The 25,836-nt window shown below is 57.9% G+C and overlaps 1 protein-coding gene across 15 annotated transcripts in view; it reads left to right on the forward strand.

The window, feature by feature from the left end:
• Nucleotides 1-25,836, forward strand: part of CACNA1C (calcium voltage-gated channel subunit alpha1 C) — a 469,540-nt gene that overhangs the window by 304,676 nt on the left and 139,028 nt on the right. For 8 of the 15 annotated variants that reach the window (XM_060306632.2, XM_060306631.1, XM_060306626.1 and 5 more), the window contains exons 6-8: nt 6,217-6,375; nt 12,911-13,107; nt 21,480-21,583. In XM_060306632.2, the coding sequence (XP_060162615.1) occupies nt 6,217-6,375; nt 12,911-13,107; nt 21,480-21,583 (460 nt within the window). Of the gene's footprint in view, nt 1-6,216; nt 6,376-12,910; nt 13,108-21,479; nt 21,584-21,844; nt 21,949-25,836 lie in introns of all 15 variants that reach the window. The other 7 variants (XM_060306625.1, XM_060306627.1, XM_030834818.2 and 4 more) reach the window with 1 other exon arrangement.

Below are 25,836 nucleotides of genomic sequence, written 5' to 3' on the forward strand. Positions count from 1 at the left end.
GGCTCGTGGGCCGCAGAGCACAAGCTCCGTAGCTGTGGCGCCCGGGCTTAGCGGCTCCGCAGCGTGTGGGATCTTCCTGGACTAGGGCTCGAACCCGTGTCCCCTGCATTGGCAGGCGGATTCTCAACCACTGTGCCACCAGGGAAGTCCCGGGCTTCATTCTTAGGCCCACTGTCACCCGCTTCTGCGATTAGCTGTCTCCACGTTTGCCTCCTCTCTAGCTGATGCCCCTCCTGGGCAGGGACTGCATCCTTTTCGTCTTTGTAATATTCCCCAGAGTAAAAGTCCAGAGGGAGGGAGGGAAGATGGGAGACATAAAACCAGCTGTGCAGTGGGAAGAGCTGAAATTGTAGAGCGTCACGGAGACAAGGACGAGAGAGTTTTGGAAGGAAGGGAGAAGTCGGTGGCGTTGAGCCTGTCGAGAACAGTGATGTCAGTGGCAAAGGCGTGAGGCGGCCAGCGGGTAGCCGTGAGCACCTCTGAGGCTGCAAGCTCGGTCCGTCCGCGTGGTGCCGACGGCCCGCCATCGAGGGGGAAGGTTGCCATTGAGCCGCCCCCGGGCACATGGTGGCAGGACTCTGCGGGGGGCGTTTCCTGCTGCTGGAAGGAGAGACGAGGGCTCCCCTTGGGGAGCGATCCCCTTGCAGCGATGCCGTGTCCGGGAAAAAGCAGAGTCAGACCTTGGTAAAGAGAGCTGTAGTCCGTGCACCCGTGAGCGGGAGTGCTTTCTGTATCTGGGGCTTTACCGACTGCACCTGACAAAGAGGGACGTGACGCGGCTCCGGCGACAGCCCCGTGACTGAGGCCTCCCAGAGCAGCAGGGGCGCTGGGCCCCCCGACAGCAGAGGGGCCGGTGGGGCTGCAGCTCCGTGGGAAAACGCTGCTGCATCTGGCCCGGGGTCGTCCCGTCTTAGAAGAGCTTTTCCGGGTGTGAGGCTGCAGGGACTTCCCGTCCATCCGGGCTTCCTGGGTCTGCGGCATCCTCCTCGACGCCAGGACCCTCCTCGTTTGGGCCCCGCGGCTCCTCTCTGGACGGTGCAGGAGGGGCTCCACCTCCACCTCACACTCGAGGACGCTGGCGTCGGGAGCGCCTTCCTCTGTGCTGCCCGAGTCGTCTTCTCTGAAAGTGACGTCGGCTTCCTCACAATTCACACAGAAGCGGTCGGCTGGGTTCCCAGATCCTCCAGGTATTTCTTCTAAGAGACAGAACAAAGCCCAGGGAAGCATGAGGCAGACAGACGGTGGGGGGCCAGGTGTCCCTGCTCAGCCGGGCAGACGGCCTTCTCCGTGGGGAGGCACAAGCCCCCCTGCTGGACCCACCTGCTGCCCACCCGGCCAGGTCCTCATCACCTCGTCCTCGGCCTCCGGCTCACGTGTCACTGCCCCGAGGACACCTTGCTCCGCCCTCCGGCCACAGGGGGGCCTTCGTGACACCCTCTCTCTTCCTTGAAAGCACTCAAGTGGTTTGAGATTCTGTACCGATTATGAGGTTCTTTGATTCATGTTTGGCCTCCTTTACAAGGAGGAGCCCGTGACCCCGGGGAGCAGGTGGCCCGTGGAACATAGCTCAACAGATGACTGTGTGTAAGTGAGAATACACGCATCAAGGCCGGTGGCCCCAGCGTCCTCCTCCTGTCTGGCCAGCTTAGCCCCCATCGGTGAGAAGTTTGTACCCACCACCATCCTGCCGAACCCAGACTCACCCCCTTCAGCGATTCTCAGTATCACTCCCTGTGGAGCTGCGATCAGGCCTCCTTGGTCATTTCTCAACGCTTTCCTACCACTTGCCTGGAACCGTGGAGCCCGAATCCTTGGGACATGAAATGTGCCTTCGTAGCCGCCAGCCAAAAAGCTCTAAGTCCACGTGGAATCTGAACAGTGAAGTCAAACGACGTCTGCAAAGACCTCTGATCTGGGGTTACCTCCCCCTTTACACCAGGTGACTTGGAAGTTGAATGCAAGCCCGGCTCTGCCTCAGACACACCTGCGTGCGCCGCTCAGCCCCACGAGTCTCACTGTCCTCTTTTCTCGGGGTCCTGCTCATCGAGTCATGGCCACCCTCCTTCTCGGTTCTACTCCTGGGGCTCGAGCGGAGCAACCCGTCACCAGAGCAGGGCTGGGCGAGCTGCTCCTTGATGAAACCAGAGCCCTCAGCCATGCATCCGTCGTGGGCCAGCACCACCTGCAGCCAACGTTTCCAGGCCAATCTCAACACTGTTGAAGGAAGATGCCAGGCGTGCTTTCCATAACTGATGGTTCCTCTTGATCTTCTAAGAGAAAACACCATGATTTACGTACACAGACCCTCTAAGTCTTTCCTAACTTGGAATTCTCAAGTTGAGCACAGCAGGAATGCAGACAGTGGTCCAGGCCTTACAGCAACGTGGAGGGAGAAGAGGAAAGGCCGTGCGTGCCAGCTCAGCTTTTTCTCCGTCCTTCCCTAATCCCAGCATCTAGCAAAGCCGCTCCCCAGAGCCCCCTCTCCCTGGAAGACCTGGCAGCCGGGCTTCCCGGGCGGGAGGGTGTTTCATCCCCTAAGAGGAGGTCACCTGCACAGACTGCAAATGAGAGACCGGATTTCCAGAACGACATCTTCCAGCATTGTTCTCGCACGAAATACCCTGTCCTGTTGTCCCCGTAAGTCCACGTGTGTTTGTCTGGTCTCACGTCCTGATTTAGGGCCTGGAACACAGGCTCACCGTGGGTGTGGCCCTTAGTGATCTCGTGTCCATGGGCCACCTTCCCGCAGCTGCTCTACCGGGCAGGCCTGGCCCCAGGGCTCCCGCGGGGACCCCGTCCCCGGCCCGTCAGAGGAGAGCACTTGGGCGCAGAGAAGTCGCTGTGTTTTCTGAGTGGAATGGGAACAGAAGGAGATGTTTCGGGGGCAGCTGTGAGCCCGCCCGAGGAGGAGCCATTGAGACGCAGGCCTTGAGAGCCAGTTACGTGCGGGGGGGCTCTGGGGTGCCGACCCGGGCCGGCAGTGAGGATGGCGGCCAGGGCCTCGGAGGCCGCGGGGCGCCCCCTGGCAGCAGGACGAGCCCCCCGCCTGCCCAGCAGATGTCGTGATCATGTGCCACTGCTTCACAGATGCAGATCGTGGAGGCCGAGAGCCCCGGGCCAGGGCCCACGGGAAGCGTTTAGCCCAGTCGTGCAGCCCCGGGCCTGGAGTCAGGCCAGCACCAAGCCCTGTGCCCACCCCCGCCAGCAGCTGTGACGCCACGGGCAGGCCCCTTAACCTCTCTAGAACTCGCGCTTCTCCTCCGTAAATACCGTTAATGACAGTACCTACTTCCCCAGGTTGTGCTAGGGGAATTGGGGTCATCCACCTGCCCCAATAAGTCTTCATTACAGGTCGATGAGGGCTGGGGGCTTCGGTGCTCCGAGGCTGTCCTTCACCCACTGGCTGAATCCCCACCAAGGCTCCTCCTCCAAGAGCTTATTCAGTCGCTGCTCTCATCCCTCTGAGGACGGGGAGCTCACTACCTCTCGGAGCACCCTGCTCCACCTTAGGTCTGTTTCTTGGACAGTCTTTGTGTTGAACCTAAATCTTCCTGATTGGTCCTGGCTCCATCCCCATAGTTACGCTGACTTCTGCCAGCTCTTCTTCCCCAGAACAGCAGGTTAAATCCTGTGAAGGTCGTTGACAGCCCCCTCCGTGCCTGTGCCCTTCCTGCTCCGCAAGTCGGCCTTTTCCCGACGACACACCTCGGCGTCTCCTGAAGATCCTTGAATGGAGTGGTTCCCTGAGGGCAGCCGGCACGCAGTCCCTGCCGTGGGCCACGGACGAGAGGACGCGAGGCCGGGGCCGTGCGTCAGGCAGGGAACACGTCCGCTGGGGGAACAGCCTGTGCTGACGTGAGGAGGCCTGTGGCCAAAGAAGCTGGGGGCTCGGTTGTGGCTGGAGAGTGAGGCGTGAGCCGGAGTCAGGGGCCGTCAGGCTGGATGCGGAGGCGGGTGACGGCATCGGAGGAGGACTCGCGCCAAGGACGTGACACTCTCTGCTTGAGCATCCCGACGGCGGCACGAACACCAGACGGCAGGGAGACCAGCTCACCGAGTAGCCGGCCCCAGGGGCCAAAGTGTCCAAAATACACCCTGAGAGGCTCACAGAGGTCCCCTCTGGGCGGTGGGACGATGGACGAGTTCTTCTTGTTCCTGCTCCCCTGTGTTTTCTAATCTCTCTATAATAAGCATTTCTCCTGTGTAATGAGCATGTATTATTTACACAGTAAACGGTATTTATACTTGTGTAAAACACTTCAAAAGCAAATTGGCAGGACTTGGTAACAGTGGGAGGAAGGAGCCTGGGGGCCCAGATCGGGCCTTGGTGCTCAGGGGCGTGGTGAGGCCACCAACCCCAGGGGATGGCAGGGAGCAGAGCGTCCGGCGGCCACTCTGACGGCCCCCAGTGGTGGACAGAAGCACGGTCTGCTTCGACTTCCTCTGGGCCTCTCCGCAGCCCGGCCTGCAGGCCTGGGAAAGTCGCCTGTCTGTTTGCAGAGCTGCCTCAGCGATAAAACAGCCAGAAGGGCCCACAGTCTCCGCGTTCACAAAACTCAGCCTGACGTGGGAGCCGGGTATAAATGTTGGAAAGCCACTTAATGAACATGTAATGCCAAAGGGAGACTCACGCTCCAAAGCAGAGGAACTGGTTCTAAGAAGACATGTAAGAAAGGAGACGTCTCTGCTCTGGGAGCTTTGGGAAGGGTCCCCGGAGGAGGGATGCTTGGGCTGAGAGCAGAAGGGAACGTTAATTACGGAAACGTGTTCCAGGCCGAGGGAACAGCGCCGACGATGGCCCCGCGTCGAAGGATGGCACGTTTGAGTCTGAAAGAAACGCTGTTTGACCAGGAGTCCAGAGAGCGAGGGCCGGGGGCACAGGGTGGACCCACGCCCAGGGCCTTATAGCGCAGGAGGAGGTCTCCCCATCCCGTGCCCCCCCATTCTCTGCCACGTGGCACTGAAGGCCTGGTCGCGTTCCCCTCGTGGTCTGGGCAGCCGGATCCGGGGACCTCCGTCTCCCCCCGTGAGCAGCGCCCCAGCAGACACCCCAAAAGTCGCTGTGCGGCTGGGTTGTAGCTTCCTCCGTGGCTCCGCACCCGTCACCAGATGTGTGTACAACCTGCTAGTTAACCGAGTCATTTGGGTCTGAAGCATCTTGTTCTACTGGGAGGCGGCACGGCCCTCGCATTAATTCACAGGTGAAATTATTCTAGCTTTTCTCTTATTTGGTTTCCTCTCCCCGGCTCAGCTTAATGGCTGGGGCGAGTTCTCCGAATTGGACTTGTGAACCCCACTCCTCCAGGTCACAAAGGCCCGGGGACTGCCTCGCGGCCTGGGGACAGGGTGCCCAGCCCTCACTAGCCAGCGCCGAGGGCGGTGGGTGAGCAGGGGTGACGCCCGCAGTGCGGGAGAGGTGGAAGGGTGTCCGTGGCTGCTGGGTGAGTGAGAGACACAGAAGGTGGCCCGCGGGGGTGACTCGGAGGAGGAGGTCCTGCTGTGCTGTGTCTGAGGCAGGCCCCTGCTGTGGGGAGGGGAGCCCGACGCCCCCCCACTTCCCTCCTGGGGCGTGGAGGCAGCGCCCACCCGTTGACGGACGGCTTTCTGGGGCCTGGGGTAGACCTGGGGGCTTGAGGGTACCTACCATTACGATGACCGTGTGCAGCATCTCGTTTAAACAGGCGACATTCTGGGTTGCTATTTATGGTTCAGCTTGTAACTGAGGGGTCCTTCTCCCCATAGGACAGTGGTGTAAGTCTGCAGACCCTTGGGGTGTGCAGACAGGACCCACTGCGAAAGAGTGTTTCTTATTTACCCTTTTCTTTCCCTGAAGGGATCTGGGTACTTGAAAAACAATTTATTGTAGTAATAGATGCAAGCCAGAATGTCCCATTTGACCGCTTGTAAGTGCACAGTTCAGCGGCACGAAGCCAACGTCACCACCGTCCGTCTCTAGGACTGTTTCCACCTTCCCCAACTGAAATGCCCTTAGAAGGACAGCATCTCCCTGTCCTTCCGTCTGGAGGTGGCTCCCGGGGAGGTCTGGGGTCAGGCCCACCTGGATCCAGCTCCCCCGGGGTGTCACTCTGACCGAGTAACCTGGTGCCTCGGTTTCCTTACCGGGAACTGGGGTGCGGGCCCGTCGGCGGGGAGCGGGTCACGGCAGACGGCTGAGTTCCAGTAGCGGTGGGCGCAGAGTCCGCTTTGCCGTTGCAGGTCTCCAGGTGGTCCTGAACTCCATCATCAAGGCCATGGTGCCCCTGCTGCACATCGCCCTGCTCGTGCTCTTCGTCATTATCATCTACGCCATCATCGGGCTGGAGCTCTTCATGGGGAAGATGCACAAGACCTGCTACAACCAGGAGGGCATCGCAGGTAAGGGGAGCGCCGTCCACCCCCGGCCAGCGGGGAGACCCTGCCGTCGAGCGCCTGCGTTTCCACGGCCAGGAGAGCCAGAGATTGTATTTTTTTTCTCTCGGTTCTAATTTTTGTTTTTACTAAAATGAGTCTGTGTTAAAATAGCTAAACACGAGTGTTGTCCGGCACTGCTAAGCATTCTTTAAACGAGGCGCCTAGCCAACATTGAATATTTTAAGAATCGGAGCTAACCTGGGGACTGTATGTCTCTGCCCCCTTGTCCCCCGTGTAGCTTGTCACCAAAGTGCCCTCGGGGGGAGGCCTCGCCCTCAGCTGGTGGCTCTCCCGTCACAGCCCTGGGTTGTCCGTCTGGGTGTCTCTGCCTCCCGTCCGGGGCCCCCAGTCCAGGAGGGGAGGACGGCCAGCAGGAAAACTCCTTTTCCTCCAGGAGGTGTGTCTGTACCTCGGGCATCCGCCGGCCCGTCCTCTCTGACACACTCTCTCTGCGTCCCTTCCGTAAATCAGCGCATTCAACGAGCCGTGCTACTCGCTGGGCTCTCGCCGGTAGGACTGGACTTGGGGCTTGACCGACATGCGACAAACTGCTGTCTTCAGCTACTGAAGTCTCAGCTGGACCTTTAAGAAAACATTTAAACAGAGATCAACGTGGCTTTTAAACGAAGTAGTTTAACACAAAAACTTGTTTAAAAAAAAAATACCCCCGCACGGGGTTAGCCACGTTCGACTTACGTGACTTTTTTCCAAACAACAAGATCTTTCATCCTAGTTTCTGGCACCTTAGGGCACAGAGGGGAGCATCTCTCTGAAGCATTGCGAGACCTTCTTTCCCCTTCGCGTCCACGGCTTCACACTCCCGCTCAGCCCAGGCAGTAGATTAAACTGGACCCCCTCCCTGGGAGTGGGGAGAGCGTCCACACGGGAGGCAGTGAAGTGGATGAATCATGATCGGAAACCAAATGGATCCCCTGATCTGAGTGACCTGGACGAACTGGCCAGGTGTTTGCATGTGGCCACAGCCAAAACAGAAACCCAGAACTATAAACCTATAGTCACAGACTCGCGCAACTGTTTCTACTTCTTTGATGGCAAGTCTAAGAGGAGACCGTTTCTTCACTGTAGGGAGAATTTCTTGGGTCATATTATATAAAATAAACTGTCACGTTAAAAAAAGGAACTGCTTTAAAGTTGAAGGAATTAGATCTCGACTTTAGTTAAAATTCTAAGATTTCCAGCCTTGCTTAAAGAAATACCCAATAATGCAACGAATAACATTCTCCCCTTTAATTCAGATCCTTCCTTTTGTTGGGCTCGACCTGTAGCTGCCCAGAAACAGTAAACTTGTGTTGTGTGCCTTCCTTAGAGCTCGTGCTAAGACCTGCTTCAGAGCCACCACAGAACGTCTAAAATTTATGCCGTTGTATTGAAATGGCCAACGACCCGTTTGACCCAGACTCCTCGGGCCGGTGCGAGGATGCCGAGTCCGAAAGGCCCCATCAGCCGGGCGATGGGCGGTGCGGTGGCTCTCACCTGCGCACCAAGGTGTGGTGGGGAGATGCGGTGAGACTCTGTGCTGAGTGGCCGCGCCTCCACGCGTCTGTCCTCGCTGAGCGGGAGCTGCTCCCACACCACCCCGTCTCTGCCATCCGACGGGGAAGCAGTCAAGGTGGCTCTTCCGCGGTCGGCAGGATCCTACGGGGGCTGTGCCCGCACCGCCTGGAAGTCTCTGACTTTGTGGTCCTGCCTTCAGTGGCCTCAAACAGCCAGAAAATGGTGGGCGTGATGGACAGGGTGAGGGACTCCTCTGTGCCAGACGGGGGTGGCTGGAGGAAAGGCTGCTGCAGGCCTGCCGACACCTTCCGCGACCTCCGTGCTCTCAAGAGACAGAGCAGAACTGGCCTGGCTGAGTGGATGGCCAATCTGGGAACACGCTACTGTCCATCCCTGAGGGTGAGCAGACCAGGAAACGCAACTGAGACACCTCCTGATTCCTCCCGGAAAAAGCCCGGGTTATTTATGTGATGGGTTCACCTCCCCCCGACCCCACCCCACCAGGTTCGGAAGAGAATTGGCCCGCATCGTGGAAACACCATCGCCCGGGGAGACAGGGTGCCCGAGGGCAGACCCCGGGGAGCACTCCCGAGAGAGGAGCCCCGTCAGCCCCGCGGGAAGGGTGCCCAGGACACGCTGCAGAGGCCATTCCGCCCAGCACCCTGCACTCAGGCGCTCACTCACTGCCTGCATCTGAACCACGTCTGATGGCCGTCCAGGGACCCTCTCGTGTCATGGGGGCCCCTTCCATCTACACACTGATCAACGCTGACAAAGAGGGATGTGTACAGGAATCGGACGCACTCAGCACAGCCGGAGCGTATCTTTGAAACCACTCCCCACGCGTTCTGGAGACGTTTGCATCACCTTTGGAATGGGTGTCTTTTTTTAATTTTAGACTTTGGAGTGAATTCCTCTATTTTTCTGCAAACTTAGATTATGCAAAAGCGCTTGTGAGTCCTCGTCTTGGTTTTTTTATGGAATTTACGTCAGATTATTTTTACACTTTGGGATTATTTTGTGAACTTGTAGATTTTAGGGTACCTTGGATTTTGAGCCATGCTCCCTATCAAATCCATACCAGAAAGCACTGGAGCTGCCGGTGTACCCTTGTTCTGCCTCCAGGCTGCCCCTTCCAGCCCCTGCAGATGTGGTCTCAGGAGAGGAGATCTCCCCCGATCCCGGAGGCATCTGCAAGGCGCCTCCCTTGTTCCTCAACAGATACATCACCATATGTCCGTCCTTTTTGTTTCTGGCCGTCCCATCTGTTTGGTCGCAGTCCGAGCCAGGTCACTCTGCATAGCTCTCCCAAGCACAGTAATTACCCCTGAGACTGGCAGAGAATTGGTTGGCTGAAACCCAGAAGTGAAATCACTTTCAGTCTATTCACTCCTTAAAGTTGGGGCCTAAAAAAGTAATTGGTTTTGTCTTTGGTGATTTCTTCCTGGAGGCCCTCGCTGGCGCTCTCCCAGATTTCGTGCTCTTGTTGGGCATTAACTGCACTTCCAAGCTCTCTCCTCCTCTGTACCTCCATTCTTTTACCACAAACTTAATTTGGACTTTCCAGAATGACCCCACCTCTCTTCATTTCTGCTTTAAAACGGGGAGCCCGTATGGCTTTGGCTGTTTCTCCAACGTCGTGTTCCCATTTTCCTCTCTGGGAATTCATGGCTCTGCTGAGAATCCAGCACGTCTTCACGTTCAAGCTAATTTCCCCCCACCCTCAAGTGCATGTCGCCGGGACCCACTGATTCATGCGTGCTCACATGTGTTGGGTGTTCCCTTTAGTGCTTTTTATAGATACCTATTTTTACCAGATAATTATTGCCCCTTAATTGTTCTCAAATCTTCTTTTTACTGTTGTTCAAGACAGATTTAAAATAGCAGAGTGGCACTTGATCCTGTAGACCATCTTTCTGAACCTCATCCTCTCTCTTTTATTAACGAGGTCACGTCCCCTGGACGCCGTTTTCTTCTCAACATACATTTGTAAAGCCCTCAAATACGTTTCCCTTCCTTGAGGACACTGAGGACTCCGTTTGGCAGCCTTCGCCTTTTCCTCGCTTCTGCCTGTGTTCAGGAATTGAGGCGCAGGGAAACTATCAGACTGGCAGCCACAGTGCAGGGACTAGCAGCACCTTTGTTGCACTAGAAGGCAAGGCTGGAGAAGAAGAAACACAAGCTTCCCTCTATTTTGTTCACCTTCTCTTCTGTCTCATCTTTCATCATCCCAGCACTTTTGTCACAGTGACTGAACACATCATTCTAGAAAGCGGGTCACTAGGCAAGTGAGACCCAGCAGAATTTAGGACCTGTTCGGTTCTTGGCTTTCCAGTCCGCCTACTCTCAGTTTTTAAGTGCTTGTTTTCCACTTTCTTATGTATTGTTAGGTCTGAGATTCACTCTTCAGGTTCCATCCTTCTATAGCCTCCCATTCCTTAACCTCACATCCAAATCTCCTAAGATTTCAAAAGTCACAAAAAACTATGACTGGAGTTCCATTACGTGAATGGAGGCCTCCTGGGGGTTAGACCCCAGAGCAGGAAATGATGGGGACACTGTTGTCCCCCGTACAGTTCAGGGACCAGGGAGCGCCTTGGTCATCACACAGGCACACAACCGAAAGCACCGGGCCAGGAACAAGCCAGAAGCCGAGCTGCTCACAGGGGCCCCGCCTGGAAGCAGGCCAGCTGTCCGTCAGCGGGCGAGCAGGTAAACGCACAGCAACGTGTACGGCCGTGCAAAGGAACAGATCTCGAAACGCGACGCTACGTGAAAAAAGCCACCTCGTGTGTGGTTCTGTCGATATGAGATTCCTAGGCAGGCAGATCTGTAGACAGACAGCAGGTGTGGCTGCCAGGGCTGGATGGGAGAAGGGCCTCGGGAATCTGGGGCGACGGAAGCGTTTCCAAATGCATTGTGGCAATGGCTGGAGAACTCTATACATTTACTAAAAACAACTGAGCTGTCCGTGTTCGCTGATGAATTGTACGGCATGTAAATTATATTTCGGTGAAGCTGTTGAAAAGAGAGAGAGGGACTTCCCTGGTGGCGCACTGGTTAGGAATCCGCCTGCCAGTGCAGGGGACACGGGTTCGAGCCCTGGTCCGGGAAGATCCCACATGCCGCGGAGCAACTAAGCCCGTGGGCCACAACTACTGAGCCTGCGCTCTAGAGCCCACGAGCCACAACTACTGAGCCCGTGTGCCACAACTGCTGAGCCCGGGCACCACAACTACTGACCCCATGCTCCTGTGCTCCACAACAAGAGAAGCCACCGCAATGAGAAGCCCGCGCACCGCAACGAAGAGTAGCCCCCGCTCGCCGCAACTAGAGAAAGCCCGCGCGCCGCAACAACGACCCAGTGCAGCCAAAAATATATAAATAAAATTAATTTATTTTAAAAAAAAAGAAGCAAGAGGGAAGAGATATGGGAACATATGTATAACTGATTCACTTTGTTATAAAGCAGAAACGAACACACCATTGTAAAGCAATTATACTCCAATAAAGATGTAGGGAAAATTAATTAATTTTAAAAAAGGAAAAAAGAGAGAGAGAAAGGGAAAAGCCAAGAGGACACAAGTCAGCATGTGTCTCCAACCACTCAGCTCAGTCCCCCTCCCTAAGAGTCACCCCTTGGTTAAGGATTAATATTCCTCTGCTGCCTTCCTCCTGAACAGCTGCGATGTGAAGCCACAAACTGAGAAACAGCCCAGGAGCCCACAGTCTCTGTACAGAGGTCCTCGCCCCGTGACTGCTTGGGTACGTTTGAAGCCAGAGAGGACCCTGGTGGCCTGGAATCCCCAAACGAGGGGCGACAAACAAATTCTCTCTCGGGGGCACGTCTTCACTGAAGTCGGAGGCGGTCATCTGTTTGTTAGAACCGGGGTCCATTCTGTTTACTACTGTTTCTTCCTACAAGCATAAGACGATGTCCTTAATTTCACAAACTTCAGTGAATTCCACATTGTTACCTCCCGCAGCTGGGACCAGGACTCAGTATTTTACCAAAATGGAAATTCTTAACTCAGCCAAGTCTTAGTTCAATTTACCAGTGATCTCTGCACGACAAATACCTTAACTCACTAACTTCCTAGCAGCTATTCCTGGCCCGAGCACAGCCTGCGGCCATGGGGTATGTTATGCTGTTTCTTGAAAAAGCCGAGAGCGGTCCACACCTGGGGAGCGCCCTCCCCGTCACCCACGCCGCTCTGTCCTGATTAGAGGTCAAGACAGGTCTTCTCTTCTGAAAGGTCCTAATGCTGGAGAAAAGGGCGGTCCACAAGTTTGCACGCAACACGCACAAAATACCGCAGTGGCGTTTGTGCTTAGAGGCTGGGATAAAGCTCTGCAGTGGGTACTTTTCCCACCGTCAGAATTTATTTTCCTTCCTTCATCAAGAAGGCGTCCACTGCAAAGTGACTTGCATCCCTGGTAAAGCATCACGTAATATGTCACGGACCCATGTGGAGTCAGAAAATATCACTGGGCGGGATCTCTGGCCAATTACGTGAAAGAACCTTCCAATCAACAATGCCCTCGCCCAGACTCTGGCATTCCAGCGGAAGTTTCTACAGATACTTAACCACCAAAAAAAGAAGACGAGGACTCACTACCACGTTCCAGGATGTTTTACTCAGAGTGGTTGCATCGTAGTTATGTTTTCATTGCCCATTTGACAGCCAACAGCCCTCCTGTCTTTGAGATCAATGACTGAGGTTAAAAAACAGTTTTACAACAAGTAGCTGAAAGCGCTGACCTTCTAAGTTGATGACCGCACACAATGAATACCTCGTGCCTTGTGTCGTTCACTTCGTGTTTGGGGCATTGATGTAACTCTGTTCTGCATTGTTGCCGCTGGGTCGTTTGCCGTCCCACCAGCCTCGCCCATCACTTTGCTCTCTAACTTCTCTCTTCTTTCTCTGCCCGTCCCTCTCCCCCCACCCCCTGCTTCCTTCTCTTCTCCCCCCGGCCATTTGAGATGTCCCAGCAGAAGACGACCCCTCCCCCTGTGCCCTGGAGACGGGCCACGGCCGGCAGTGCCAGAATGGCACGGTGTGCAAGCCGGGCTGGGATGGGCCCAAGCACGGCATCACCAACTTCGACAACTTTGCCTTCGCCATGCTGACCGTGTTCCAGTGCATCACCATGGAGGGCTGGACCGACGTCCTCTACTGGGTACGTGCTGGGAACGGGCGGGGGCGGGGAGCCCGCAGACTGCCGGCTTCTCCTTGACGTCCACCTTCTCCGTCTTCCCGTGATGTGGTCACACGCACACCGGGGTGGGACGGCCGATGAGGGCCTTCGATTTCTTCTAGGTCTTGCCTGAGAAACAAAGCCTGAGACTCTCACCCTAAGGAGTCTCTCTCTGCCCACCAGCCCAAGACAAGTGTCACCTTTCCTTTGTCCTCCATAGTGAGAAACGCTGGCTCGCAGCCCCGTGGGGACACGGCCGGTCCCGACCCCAGGGTCCTCAGCTCCTGCTCCCTTGTAGGGCTCCTGTTCCCATCCGTGTCCTGCCTCTGCCCCCCAGAGAGAGCCGAAGGGCACAGAGTTCAATTTCTAGGGCTAAAGAGAAAACCCAGGCCTGGTCTTCTAAGAAACCACTTTTATTGAATCGTGTGGCATCGTGGCATGCTATCATGTTTCTATTTCCCATGTTAATCTTACCTCGTTATATCAGAATAGTCCATCAGACAAATGCATTGCCATCCTTTTCACTGCTGACAAAGCGCTCCGCTGGTTATGCGATGCTTATTCAGAAACGCCACTTCTCGAGGGCCAGCCACTCAGCAGCAAGTCTCCTTTCACCTTAAAGATGCTCCTTTTATCATCCAGCAGCCAGCACTGCTCTGCCAGGTGTTCACGCAGCCTCTGCCCCGTAAGCACACACGTCATACTTGGTCCTTCTCCATTCTGGCAGTCAAGTCCAGTGTTTGTAAAAACTCCAGAAAATGTAATCCTTTGTAGTATCTCCTGCTTCCACGTGAGAACTGACTTGCTAGAGCCCGGTGCTGTGCTCCAGCATTTGGGTGGAAAATGCTTGTTGCCAGGCTTGAAAATACCATCGCACCCAGAGCTTTGCAAGCAGTCGGATGGATTTGGCGGTCCTGGAAACGGTCTCAGAGGCTGCTTGGGAGGGAGGGGGTTGTGGATGTCTTCCCAGCAAGCCGAGCTGCCAGACTGGGAAGAACAGTGCCAGGAGAGGTATGGACCTCCTCCCGGACCAGGAGGAGTCCTGGAACGGCTCGGAGATGCTTTGCGCGTTCTGGGCATTGAAGCTTCTAAATGGTTTTTCAACAATTCAAAAGCCCTCTTCTCCCAGTTTCTGGGGTAGGGTCGGCAGGCTGAGACCCAGCGCTGCCATGAAATGTGTACGTCTCTGTGCAGGACCAGCTGAAACTCGCCCTCGTGCCTTGTGCCCCGCAGACAGTATTGAGCATTCCTTGCTTGCCGGGGGTGCCCAGTCCTCGGGACTCAGACACAGTAACATCCAGCTCAGTGTAGGCAAGCTGACTAGCCCTAAACTGAACAACGCAGTGCCGCTAGAGCCCCAGAGAGCGGCCACACTGTGACACTTTGCAAAAAGGCAAAGTGTCTAATCACTCCTCCCTCAAACTGAGGTGGAACACTGGAGCCCATCTCCCAGGCTCATCCTCAATGAGAACTTGGTTTTGAATAATCTGTGAGAAAAGGGGCATTGAGCTTACTCTACCTGGGCAAATTTAATTTCGTTCAGTAAAGCAGATCGAATTCAAAAGCGGCCCTAACGGGTCCTTCTATCTTGGGTGAGTCCCTCTGGCCAGCCAAGGACAGAGACATCCTTCTGCAAACGGACAGCACAGAACACATGACTGTGTGGAACTGGGCTTTGGAGTCTCATCACATGAGCTTCAAACCCGTGCCTCAAGTTGCTATGGAAACGCCTCCCATAGCATCCAGTTGAGGGCAGGGTGGCAGTGGGTGGGTGGGTGTGGGGCTAGGGGAATAGGTATAATTTACTTTGCTGCTGTCCCTGGTGTATTTTTGGGATCCTCCTTCATCCCTCCCTCCCTCTCCCCCCACCAGCCAGATGTGACCCAAGGAGGCGCTGTCACGGTGACAGCCAGCATGGGGGCTGCGAAGGAGCACGCGTGGCAACCAGCAATTTTCAGCAGCTGTGTTGTGCTTTTCCCCCTGCGGGTGGTGGGTGGGTGACGAGCTTGGGCCGGGAGCAGGGAGTGTCTGAGGTGGCGGGCAGTCCCAGGCCCAGGGGACAGCCTCGCCCTGACCTTCCCTAAATGGCCGAGCCGTGTGCGCGTGTGTGTATGTGTGGGCACACACGTGTTCACGCATGCGCACCTACACACACACACACACACACACACACACACACACCCGACACTGAAACGGAGCGTCCTGGCGGGTGTTCTCGAGGAAAGCCCCGCCCAGCCCGCAGCGCCTGCCTGCATACTGTTCTGCCGGCTCCCACTTCTCTCGCCTCTCCTCCTCCTTCCTTCTTCCCTCCCCCTGCGCCTTCCTCGCCTTCAGGATTTCTCCTCCAAACCCCGAGACTCTCACACCTCCATGTGCTTTCGTGTAAAACACGGAACTTTCTACGCAGGGAGGGGCCCACGCTCCCCCCGTCCCCAGCCGTGGGACCAGAGAGTCCGGCCCCAGCACCTGCACCTGCAAAGGCTCCCGGGAGAGTCCAGCTAGAGCTCGAGTCCCCTGCAGCCTAACGTTCCCAATCGCACGGCGCTGCTTTGGTGCCACTGGCTTGAACCCGGCTAGGGAGACGGCTTCTGTGGAAGGTGGGCCCAGGGTCCTCCACTCGGAGGAACGCGTTCCCCCCCCGAGTCCCGGGGGCAGGTCTGCAGGACGTGGGGACGGGCAGCCACGGCTCCAGGTGTCGCAGAGACTGGACCCACCGGCTGGATAGACATCCCTGGGGAGCTGACAGCCCACTGGAGCACCGAAGCGCTGAAGCTGGCTCGGGGTGGGGGGACGGTTGGCAGGCCCCCAGCTCCTCCTGGGGTGGCCTTGAGTGTGAATCTGTCAGCCCATCCCGCGCTCCCGACTTGGAAGGGTTCGTGGCCGGCCAGCACGACAAGCCTGGGCAGTAGTGCTTGGTCGATTCCTCAGCTGTTCACACCGCCCGCTGGGACGGGCTCCCGGGCAGCCCTGCGCTTGCCTTCCCCATGGCCCGTTCCAGGAGTCTGCGGGTGACGGGGCGGGGGCACACGGGGATTTGGAGACCAAGCCAGAGCGGGGCCTTGGGGGTGGGAGTTCCTTGGGAAATGGCTTCTGAAGCCAAAGCCTGTCCGCTTACTCTCAGAATGTCCACACCTCTTAAGAATAGTGGGGAAAGTGATGGAGTGGAAGGTGTGGGCTGCCTCTGGGAGCAGTTGTGAGAGAGGGAAGCCCCGTCGGACCGTCCCCCGGGGATGCCACGTCTCCAGGTCTCCTCTCGGTGTGTTTTGCCCCAGCCGGTGGCGTGTCACTCCAGGCTGCTTTCTTGTGTGTTTGGGGCTCGGGTTTCCTGAACCGAGACAATCTGTAGGTTCTCAGATGCGGCCCAAGAGCTGGGGTCCATGTGAACTCTGAGCACCCTCTCCACGTGTAGCCAGGTCACAGCAGCGTGCGCTAGGGTCTGCTCATCGCTGACTTCCCACCTGCCTCGGATGGCCCCTGCTCGTGGGGACAGCAGCGTGGCCCTGACCTGGGGGGAGGGCGGCCGGCAAGGGGGCTCCTACCGGGGGTTCAGGCACCCTGTGCTTTAGGAATCTCGGTGCCTCACCCACCGTCCATCAGGAGGATTCTGTTGACCTCTGCCCACGATGCCCTCTGACCTGGGGCCCCTGGGATGCTGTATCCCGTGTGGCACAGGGCAGCCCTCTGGCCTGCGTCCTGGGGTCACCTCCTCCACTGACACCCGGGCCCCCTCTTTCTGACACCTCCCGTTTTCCCCAGTTGGTCTCTCCATGACCAGCTCTTCCGCTTGTTTTTAAAAATTAGAAATTCAGCTTAAAACAAGATTAGGAAGAATACTTCATGAGAAATCATATAAAAGATGCATCTTCTGTCGTACCTGCCTTAGTTTGGTTCAGCAGGAGACCTGGGGAGTGAAAATCTAAGGTTTAAACTTTGCGCAAGTCAGTCGTCAGCTCCGCACTCGCCCGTGTGGGAGGACATTCCTTGTAAACACACGCGTGCACACACGCTCACACACACTCACACATACACACCACGGCCACTGATCTCCGGTCTCGGTGCTGCCGAAGTATCCCTCGTCTATGACGAAGGTCTTTGGCATCCAAGCAGAGATTCAGGTGCGTTAGCCTATTTTCTCCTGTTCCACCTGCACCTCTTCTCACTACAGATACGGGAAACGAGCCTCTGCAGGCAGCCAGCTAGCAGAGCTGGTGGGGCTGAGTTCTCCTGGGGACCTAATAGTCATTGGAAATGAAAACCCCTCCAATAACCCAAAGACAGCATCCTGGGCTCTTGAATGGGGATCAGGTAGAGCAGGTGTTAGGTCTCCTCAGGACCCCCTGGTCCTGAACCCTGAATCTGCCTGAGCTAGAGCGTTACCACTTAGCGCCCACAGCACTTTACACAGAGCATCTGTTACCTAAACAACAAACCCGTGGTTTATAAGCATTTGAAGAAGGGGAATTTGCATCTCTCAAAGCTATTATTTCTTTACTTACTAGGTTTAGTTTTATTCATTTCACTGGCACTAGGCAAGTCCTTACTCCTCGGTAATTCAATTGAACATTTCGTGAGCACTTACAAGGTCCCCAGGCCCGCGCTCGAGGAGTTTGGGTGTAATTGGAGAGGTGGGGACCCAGAGACACATGGGTCCCACGCAGGGCTCGGCGAGAGCAGGGAGAGCTCGTCAGAGGAGATGAGGTGTCGCTGGACTTCAGCTGGGTGGGGGGCAGAAGAGAAGGAGAAGCCATCTTTGTGCCAGTTTGGCTGGAGAGACGGTGCTTCGGGCTGCTAACAGACCCAGGAATCAGCCCGGCACCCCGTGGTCTCAGCACGTGCCGGAGGCCCACCCGCGACAACAGCGTCAGGGCACAGGCGTCCACAGGGCCTCCGCTCCTTGCGGGGTCCTGGCCGAGTCCGGGGGGAGCTGCCTTGTTGGCCTCCTTGGTGGTGGGCCTGCTGGTGTCTCCCACAAGATCCGGGCCTTCCTGCTGCCGTGAGCAGGGGCAGGAGGTGTCGGGCGAGACTGTTCGCCAACCTGTTGCTGTCCCTGCGACTGTGGGTGGACCCTATGTCGCGCAGGCAAGGTGACAAAGGTCAGGGGTTCATTGGGCCATCGCCCAGGGCACTGGCTTTCCGGACAGAGCAGATCCTGCCCCCTGAGCACAGTCCCCGTAACGCGCCGTGACTTCCATGGGCTGCACGTCCTGCCTTTGACGGCAGGTGACAGCCTCCCGCGCCCCTCAAACTGCTCAGCCTTTGGGGACCCGCAGTGCCCAGCCCTTAGAGGGGGAAGCACCAGACGTGAAAGCCCCCGGGAACCGGCCGGAACGGAGGGAGACCCCGAGGCTGTGTGGCCGGAGCCATCGTTCCTCCTGAATTTTCTTCTCGGGGAAACATGTGTGTTGCATTTGGAGGCTCGAGGCTGTGGTCCCCTCGGGAATTAGATGTGGGGGGGAGTAAGGCGTGTGTTCCAGCGAAGGCTGGGTCACCCTGTGAGGTGCTGGCCCGGGGCCGAGGGGCTGCCGGCGGCAGGCCCTGGGGTGCCTCTCCGCGCCCCTTCCCCGTAGGGGCCTGAGAAGCGTCTGGCTTCAGTGCTCTGAGAAGACCTGTCCTTTTTCACCTCTAAATAACAGAGTCAGCAATCTGGGTCATTTTTTTAAAATATGCCTTTATTGATGCTTCTCTTCTTAATAGCTCCATTCGGGCCGAGTGAAGCCATCCGTCTCCCCGCTCTGGCGCTGCCCTACTTCAGAGCCGCCCGCACATGCGCTGGTGCCCAGGCTGCCTGGGGCAGGGGGCCCAGAGCAAACGGGGTTGTGGAGGGAGGTAAAAGCCAGGGCCGGCAGGCCCAGAGGCCCCTCTGGCTGCTATGGGCCGCAGGGCAGGGGTCCTAGGACCCCCAGGAGCTCATTCACCTCTCGTCTGTCCTCCACTCACCACCCTGCACCTGCAGCCCCCAAAGTTGACCCTCGGAGAGACCAGCCCACAGTCTCGGAGGAGACCAAAGAGTTGGACAAGGACAGGTGGAGGCCATGCGTCCCCTGGACGCGACCCTGGCTCTTCATGGGGTGTCCGCAGGTCCTGAGGTTATCTAGGGGTCACGAGGTTCCATGAGGCTGGCTGTGGGGTGGGTATCTGGGGGTCAGGAGGTCTGTAGCTCCATCCATTGGAGGTCCTAGTGCTGCTGGACGCCTCACCCCTTGCCTGTGGCCCAGAGGAAAGGACACTCAACTAAATAGGGGCCTAGGAAGCCTCTGAGGCTCATGGGTTCCTTGAGTCATCAGAGATGTGTGGCCTGGGGGACTGCACTTCCCATGAGCTTAAATGTTCACAAAATGTAGGGCACGAGGGGGCTTCCCTGGTGGCACAGTGGTTGAGAGTCCGCCTGCCGATGCGGGGAACATGGGTTCGTGCCCCGGTCCGGGAAGATCCCACATGCCGCGGAGCGGCTGTGCCCGTGAGCCACGGCCGCTGAGCCTGCGCATCCGGAGCCTGTGCTCCGCAACGGGAGAGGCCACAACGGTGAGAGGCCCGCGTACCACAAAAAAAAAAAAAAAAAAAACTGTGGGGCACAAGGAAGCAGCCGGGGGAGATCTCCCCCAAGGACGCTGCTGAGGCACCAGCCCTCCCTCCCCATCCCCGTCTGCCCGGCTCTGGGGCAGTTTCGCAAGGGTGGCCCTTGGCACTGGGAGCGAGCCCGTCTCTGGATGGCCCTGCGTGGGTTCATCTCTTGCCCTGCCCTCCTCTCGCCATCGTGCTGGGTGCTTCACGCTGCCGGCACCATCCCAACACCTGCCAGTTCCTGGAATCCCTTCCTGGGGCAGGACCACGCGGCCTCCAGGCGGCCTTACTGCCCCTGCCCTCCCCCCCCCAAGTGGCACCCCCGGGCTGCCTGATCCGGCCTCACCAGCCTCTGCAGCCTCTCCTGGAGGCCCGTGGCTGTGCACACGCACCCCTGCAGCCGCATTCGCCACCTGACGTCCACTGACCTGTCCCCCTACAGCAAGGGCCTCCCGTGGGTAGCGGGGCCGGCACAGAGGGGGCCCGTCCGTCCACCCGGCTGGCCTCACTGAGCACCTGCCTTATACAAGGCCCTGTTCTGGGCACTTGGGGGCACAGGCTACACCCAACGCCCGTCCTCATGCCACTTGCACCCCAGCACGGAGGACAAACGATGCATAGTAGTGAGTAGATTATACACTTGGAAAGTGTACATGCTGCGTGGAAAACAGAGCGGCCGCGTGGCAGCGAGGATGTCCGCAGACTCGCGTTACACTGGATTGAATTGTGACCTGGGAAAGTCGCGTGTTGGGAACCTTTTCCTTACGTGGCTCAAACCAGCGGCCCCGAGGGCGGGACAGAGCTGTGCTCTCTGCCCTGTGGTCACGCTGGCGAGCTGCCTCCAATGAGACAATGTAACCCCGGGTAAACGAGAGCAGGTTTGGAAAGGACGCGCGGGGGCAGCACCGAAAACCAATCAGTGCTTCTCAGGGCACGAGCCGCCCCGTGGACCTGCGTGCAGGGAATCAGCCTCTGTCGTGCCGTTGCCTCGGAGGCTGGGGGCCGTGGACCAGCGGCCCTCAAACCCCGGCTCGCATCAGACTCACTGCAGGGCTGGTGAGAACGTGGTCGCCGGGCGCCCCCCGTGTGGACGGAGGGCCCAGAGTGTGCAGTTCCAGACTCGTTCCCAGGTGCCCCGGTGAGGCCAGGGACAGCACCTTGAGAACCACGGGTGTAGGTCATTCGGGGAGCCTGTGCACTTAGGAATTTGGAAACTCGGGGGCGTCGACCTCCCACGGGGATCCACGGTCCCGTGAGTTGCAGGCACAGGAGCTGTCCCCTGAGTCCAGCCTGAACAGCCATCCTCCCCGGCCCGAGGCCTGTGGTGCCGATAAGACAGCACGGTCCACCCTAAACTCCAGGCGCAGGGGTCACCCCCTGGGAAGGCACCTCCCCACGTGTGCCCGAAGGTTCCAGCCCCCAGCTAGTCCCTGAGCGCTGAGGCCAGGGTGGCGGGCGCAGGGGCCACATAAACCCAACTGAGCGAAACCATCTCGTAGGAAGAACCACTTTAGAGGTGACCCAGCTTCTTAGACAACCGAATAGATAACATCGGAGGAAAATTCTGTTCCAGAAAATAAAGGGTCAGAGAGCGCCAGGCGAGACTCCCCTGAGGCAGAGCCTGCCGAGGCCCTTCTTGCTTAGGTCAAGGTCACGGGGTGTTTGGGTCAAGGTGGTGCCCGGTGACAGTGATCTCCCACGCCAGCCTCTACTCACATCCTCCCTGCCTCCCTGCCCACTTGCTTTGACTCACTCCTGCTTCTCTCTTTCCTAACTATCCTTCGTCTTTCCAGATGCAGGACGCTATGGGCTACGAGTTACCCTGGGTGTATTTTGTCAGTCTGGTCATCTTTGGATCCTTTTTCGTTCTAAATCTGGTTCTTGGTGTGTTGAGCGGGTAAGCTGACCGTTTCTGTGTCCTCTTTACGGCGCAGCTGAGCAAGGCCCCAGGTCCCGCTGTATCCGTCACCAGGCCCAGGAGAAACAGAAAACGTCTCCGTTGAGCCAGGATGCTGGCCGTCAGCTGGGCGGGCCGTTTGGCCTCTGATGACCTAGAGGCCCCGGTCCCGGTGCTGCCCGGTCGGCGCCGGGCCCGGGGTGGGCAGGGCCGTGCTCGGCTGCTCTGGGAGCTGTACTAACTGTGATTCCGTTCTTCCAGGTCAATGATGCCGTGGGAAGGGACTGGCCCTGGATCTATTTTGTTACACTAATCATCATAGGGTCATTTTTTGTACTTAACTTGGTTCTCGGTGTCCTTAGCGGGTAAGCAGGACCAAACAAAAAGGTCTTGATTTTTCCATTTATTTCACTTACTCTTTCTGCTTTTCCTGGCTTTATTCTTTTTCTGACTCTGATGAACCTGGGACGTGGGGCCACCCCAGGAGCCTTGAAGTGAATGTCCTTGGCCTGGCTGGGCAGAGATCAGAGGCACAAGGCCGAGCCCACTGGTTTGGGCTGCAGTGAGAGGTACCCAAGCCCACCTGTCACCTGCCACCCGTGCACCCCTGGCTGTCCAGGAGGGCAGGATGCTTCTTCAGGAACCCCAGAGCAGCTGAGCCCCTTGGGTGGGAAGTGCTGGGCAGAGGAACTGGAGGAAGATTCGTGGGCCGTGGGCTTCTGGCCCGCGTGGCAGCCTCGCAGATGGGTACCTGCCCTATCTCTCCAGCCACAGTCCAGGGCAGGCTGGCGGTGAAGACGCAGGTCCCCTTTACCCAGTGTTGACTGGACCAGGGTACCAGGAGTTTGAGCTAAAATGCAAGTAAACAAAACAGACTGAAATGCTCATTCCCTTTGGCGCTCATCACAGACTGGGCCGTCCATCTCTGTATCCCTTCTCTGAAAGGAAGGGCGCTCAGCTGTTTGAAGCCATCGATCACTGGAGCACAGAGGAGATAGAATCCACTTTCTTTTAACTTTGTCTGCTTGGCTCCAAGTGCAAGGCCCGCCTAATTTCAGCCTTTGCTCGGATGAAGTTAAAACGTGGCTGAGGCAGCCCGTGGCTGGGGCCCGAGGAGCCCTGGGCGGCCACCTCTGCACCTCGGGCCCCCTGGACGCCTCTTCGGCCCACTCTCTTCTTCCCGAGCCCTCACCAGCCATGCAAGGCCATCGCCTGAAGGCTCCCAGGGACACTTTCTGCCTTCGCCACGTGGGGAGGGGCAGCTGCTTCACAGCCTTTCTTCCGTCTCTGCGGACGTGATGCTGGGGAGAGTCGGGCGAGGGAGGAAGATTTCCCACCCCTGCCTGCCGCAGGGAAGCTTTCCCACCCCCGCCTGCCGCAGCCCAAGGCCTCGCAGGAGCGTCGGGGTCAGTCCTGGGAGTGGCGGAGGGACAGAGTCCACCTCTGTCCTCGCCCCTCCCCACGGGGGTGCTGTCGGGGGCTACGTCACCCCGGGCCTTTGCCGCGAGCGGCTGCACAGGGACTGGCACCTTCCGTCAGGGTGACAGTGACACGCAGGCCGGCAGACGCCCCGGTCAGCTGCCTGGAGGGTGGAAGGGTTTCCAATTTTGTGTCCGACACAAGAAAATGCCCTGTTTATAAGGAGTCGTCAGGAAGAGCGTTGAAAAGTCAACCTCATCACCCACTCAAGGCAGAAATTTGGAGCTCCAGGCAGAAGGCTTTTAAGTGTCACCCATCTGACAAAACGGAGATCGTAAGCCCGACTCCTCGGTCGCTGGGATGGTAGAGTGAGGTGCCTTCCGTCGAGTCAGCACACAGCAGTGCTGTCCTCACTGGGATCGCTGCTTACTCGAAGGCTGTCAGAGCTGAGATTACTGAACAGGGTCGTCACAGGTTAGACCTGCTCCACGCTCTGCTTCCAGACACGAGGGGAGGGAGCCTGAGACGCCGTGTGGCTTGTACGGGGTCCCCTCACTGGTCACTGTCAGCACGAGACACAGCCCAGCACCATCTTCCTGCCACTGCCCCACAAACGAACGTTGAACAAGCTGGACCTGTAACATGCCAGGGCTCTGAACCTTGAAAACAGTGGTTCCCCGTTCTCCCTGCAGAGACAAGGAGCGAGTCTGAGCGGTGAAGCCCCCCCAGCGGTCTGAGGTGGAGGCTGAGGCCTCGACCATGAAGGCCCCTTCGAGCAGAGGCTCTGCCTGGTCATCCTCGGCTCCCCCGGCGGGTCCAGGTGGGGGTGGATGGCGGCAGCGCTGGGGGCGGGCAGAGTGATCTTGAAGGGCCGGTCTTGGTTCAAGTGACAGCAGGTGTGTGGAGCCTGCGGGATTCCAGAAACCCCGTCTAGTCAGGGCCCGTGAGCCCAGCCCTTGCCCGGGGTCCCCGGGCCCCTCCTCACACCCGCTCCTGCCCCGTTCCTCCCCACGTTGCTGGGGAACATCTCCCAAGGCTCCTCCGGCCCCGGGCGCCCTCTGCCCAGCGTGAGCAGCTCCCCTTCCCGGCCTGTCCAGAGGGCTGGCCACGCGGTGAGAAGGCCCAGAGCCAGGCTGCCGTCGGCTGAGCACACGTGGTGCTCGCCATGTCTCGAGAAGTCCGGACAGCAGTGCGGTCGTTACCCTGGAGCACAGCCGTATGCCTACTCACCCGGCGGCCGGCCTTCCAGAAGCATTCGGAAACTTCTCAGCGCTCACGGAAGGCCCGTCTCAGGGTGGTGTCAGTGGTCAGCAGCTCGACGGCAGGCCCCGGGCTCTGCGCCTTCAGTGGATGCGCTCCTTTGCCGCCCACGACAGCCCCGCGCGCTGGGGCCACGCGGGTGTCACCTGCACAGAGGAGAAGAGTGAAGGTTACGTGCGGGAACTACCCCAGTTCTCACCGGTGCGGCCTGGAGGATCCGAGGTTCAACCCACGCAATGTGGACCCATGGCCTCTGTCCCCGTCCCCCAGGCTCCAACGTCCCCAAGCCCATTGGCCTGGTTAATCCTGTGTCCTCAGATGACAGCCAAGACCTGGGAGGAGACGGGCGGGAACCGCAGTAAGGACAGGGGGACCAGCCCAGGGGTCCCAGAGGAAGCTGGGGAGCCCCAGCCCTGAAGGCTGCGGACAGGTCCTGAGCTGGGGGCCAGCGGCCCTGCAGACATAACAGCCCTCGAGGGAGAACAGAGCTCCCCCAGCAGCACTGCAGTCTTGGAGCACTTGGAGCTGGGGGCCGACGCCCTGCGTCCGCCAGTTAAGGGTATTATCATCGTTTCAGAGCCCAGCACGGGAACTGTCCTCATGAACTGCACCCTGCTGTCACCGAGGAAGGGCTCAGGTGTGCTTGGGGTCGTCTGCCCAGGAAAGCAGGGAGAGCGACACTCTGCAAAGCCTCCATTTTAAAGGCGGAATTCGGAGATTTTGGTCATCAGAGGGACGGCCGTCCTTCGTCTGGAAACACATTCCTGCTGAGCCTGGAGGCGTCCGTGCAAATGTGCACCTCGTGGGTTTTTTCCAGACGCTTCCACGGTCATCATCTCTTGACCCTCACGTGTCATAGGAATGATATTAGTCAGATAAGAACCAGACTGTATGACCTGCCCCTCCAGAGATCTCAGCCTCTAGCCATGAGAATTACAGTGACGGCAGCCACAAGATTCTGGAAGCTGCACTAGCAGGTGCCATTGGGTGAAAGTCCCTGGACCCTCAACTCTGGTTACTGTTTGGTTTTAAGTGGTTGCAAACACAGAAGACGTGTGTCTTCAGGTGACAAGGGGCCCGGGACCTCTTAGAGGGTGGGCGCCCAGCTCTTGTCCCCCCGGGGAGATGGGGCAGAGGGCCTGAGGATGGGCATTTTACAACCTGAAAGCACCCCTGACCACGGGCCACAGTTAAGACGCTACATCCAGGTCCCGAGGAAGCAGAAGTGCCCGGGCACACTGCCTCGTGGCTGGAGCAGGGGAGACGCGCGTGATTCCTGGAAGCCTCGTTCCACGGAGTGCCCACCAGCCCTGGGTTCGGGAACACTGGCCTCTGCCCTCAGGGGATGTGGGGTTAAGTTCCTGCGAGGCTCTGGACACAGCGCTGCCATCAGTACACAAGCTGTCGTGTGTGTGCATCTGTGTGAAGTCGCCTCGTTCAAGGCACCGTGTTGATCTGTTCGCACCGAGCTCTCAACCCACAGCCCATAACTCAGGCCTGGATTCCGCTTGTCAGACACACGGACTTGCCCCGTGAGGCACCTCCCAGTCCTCGTGCCCTTAGGGTCACAGACT

The sequence above is a fragment of the Globicephala melas genome, chromosome 10, assembly GCF_963455315.2.
Source record: "Globicephala melas chromosome 10, mGloMel1.2, whole genome shotgun sequence".
Taxonomy (NCBI): domain Eukaryota; kingdom Metazoa; phylum Chordata; class Mammalia; order Artiodactyla; family Delphinidae; genus Globicephala; species Globicephala melas.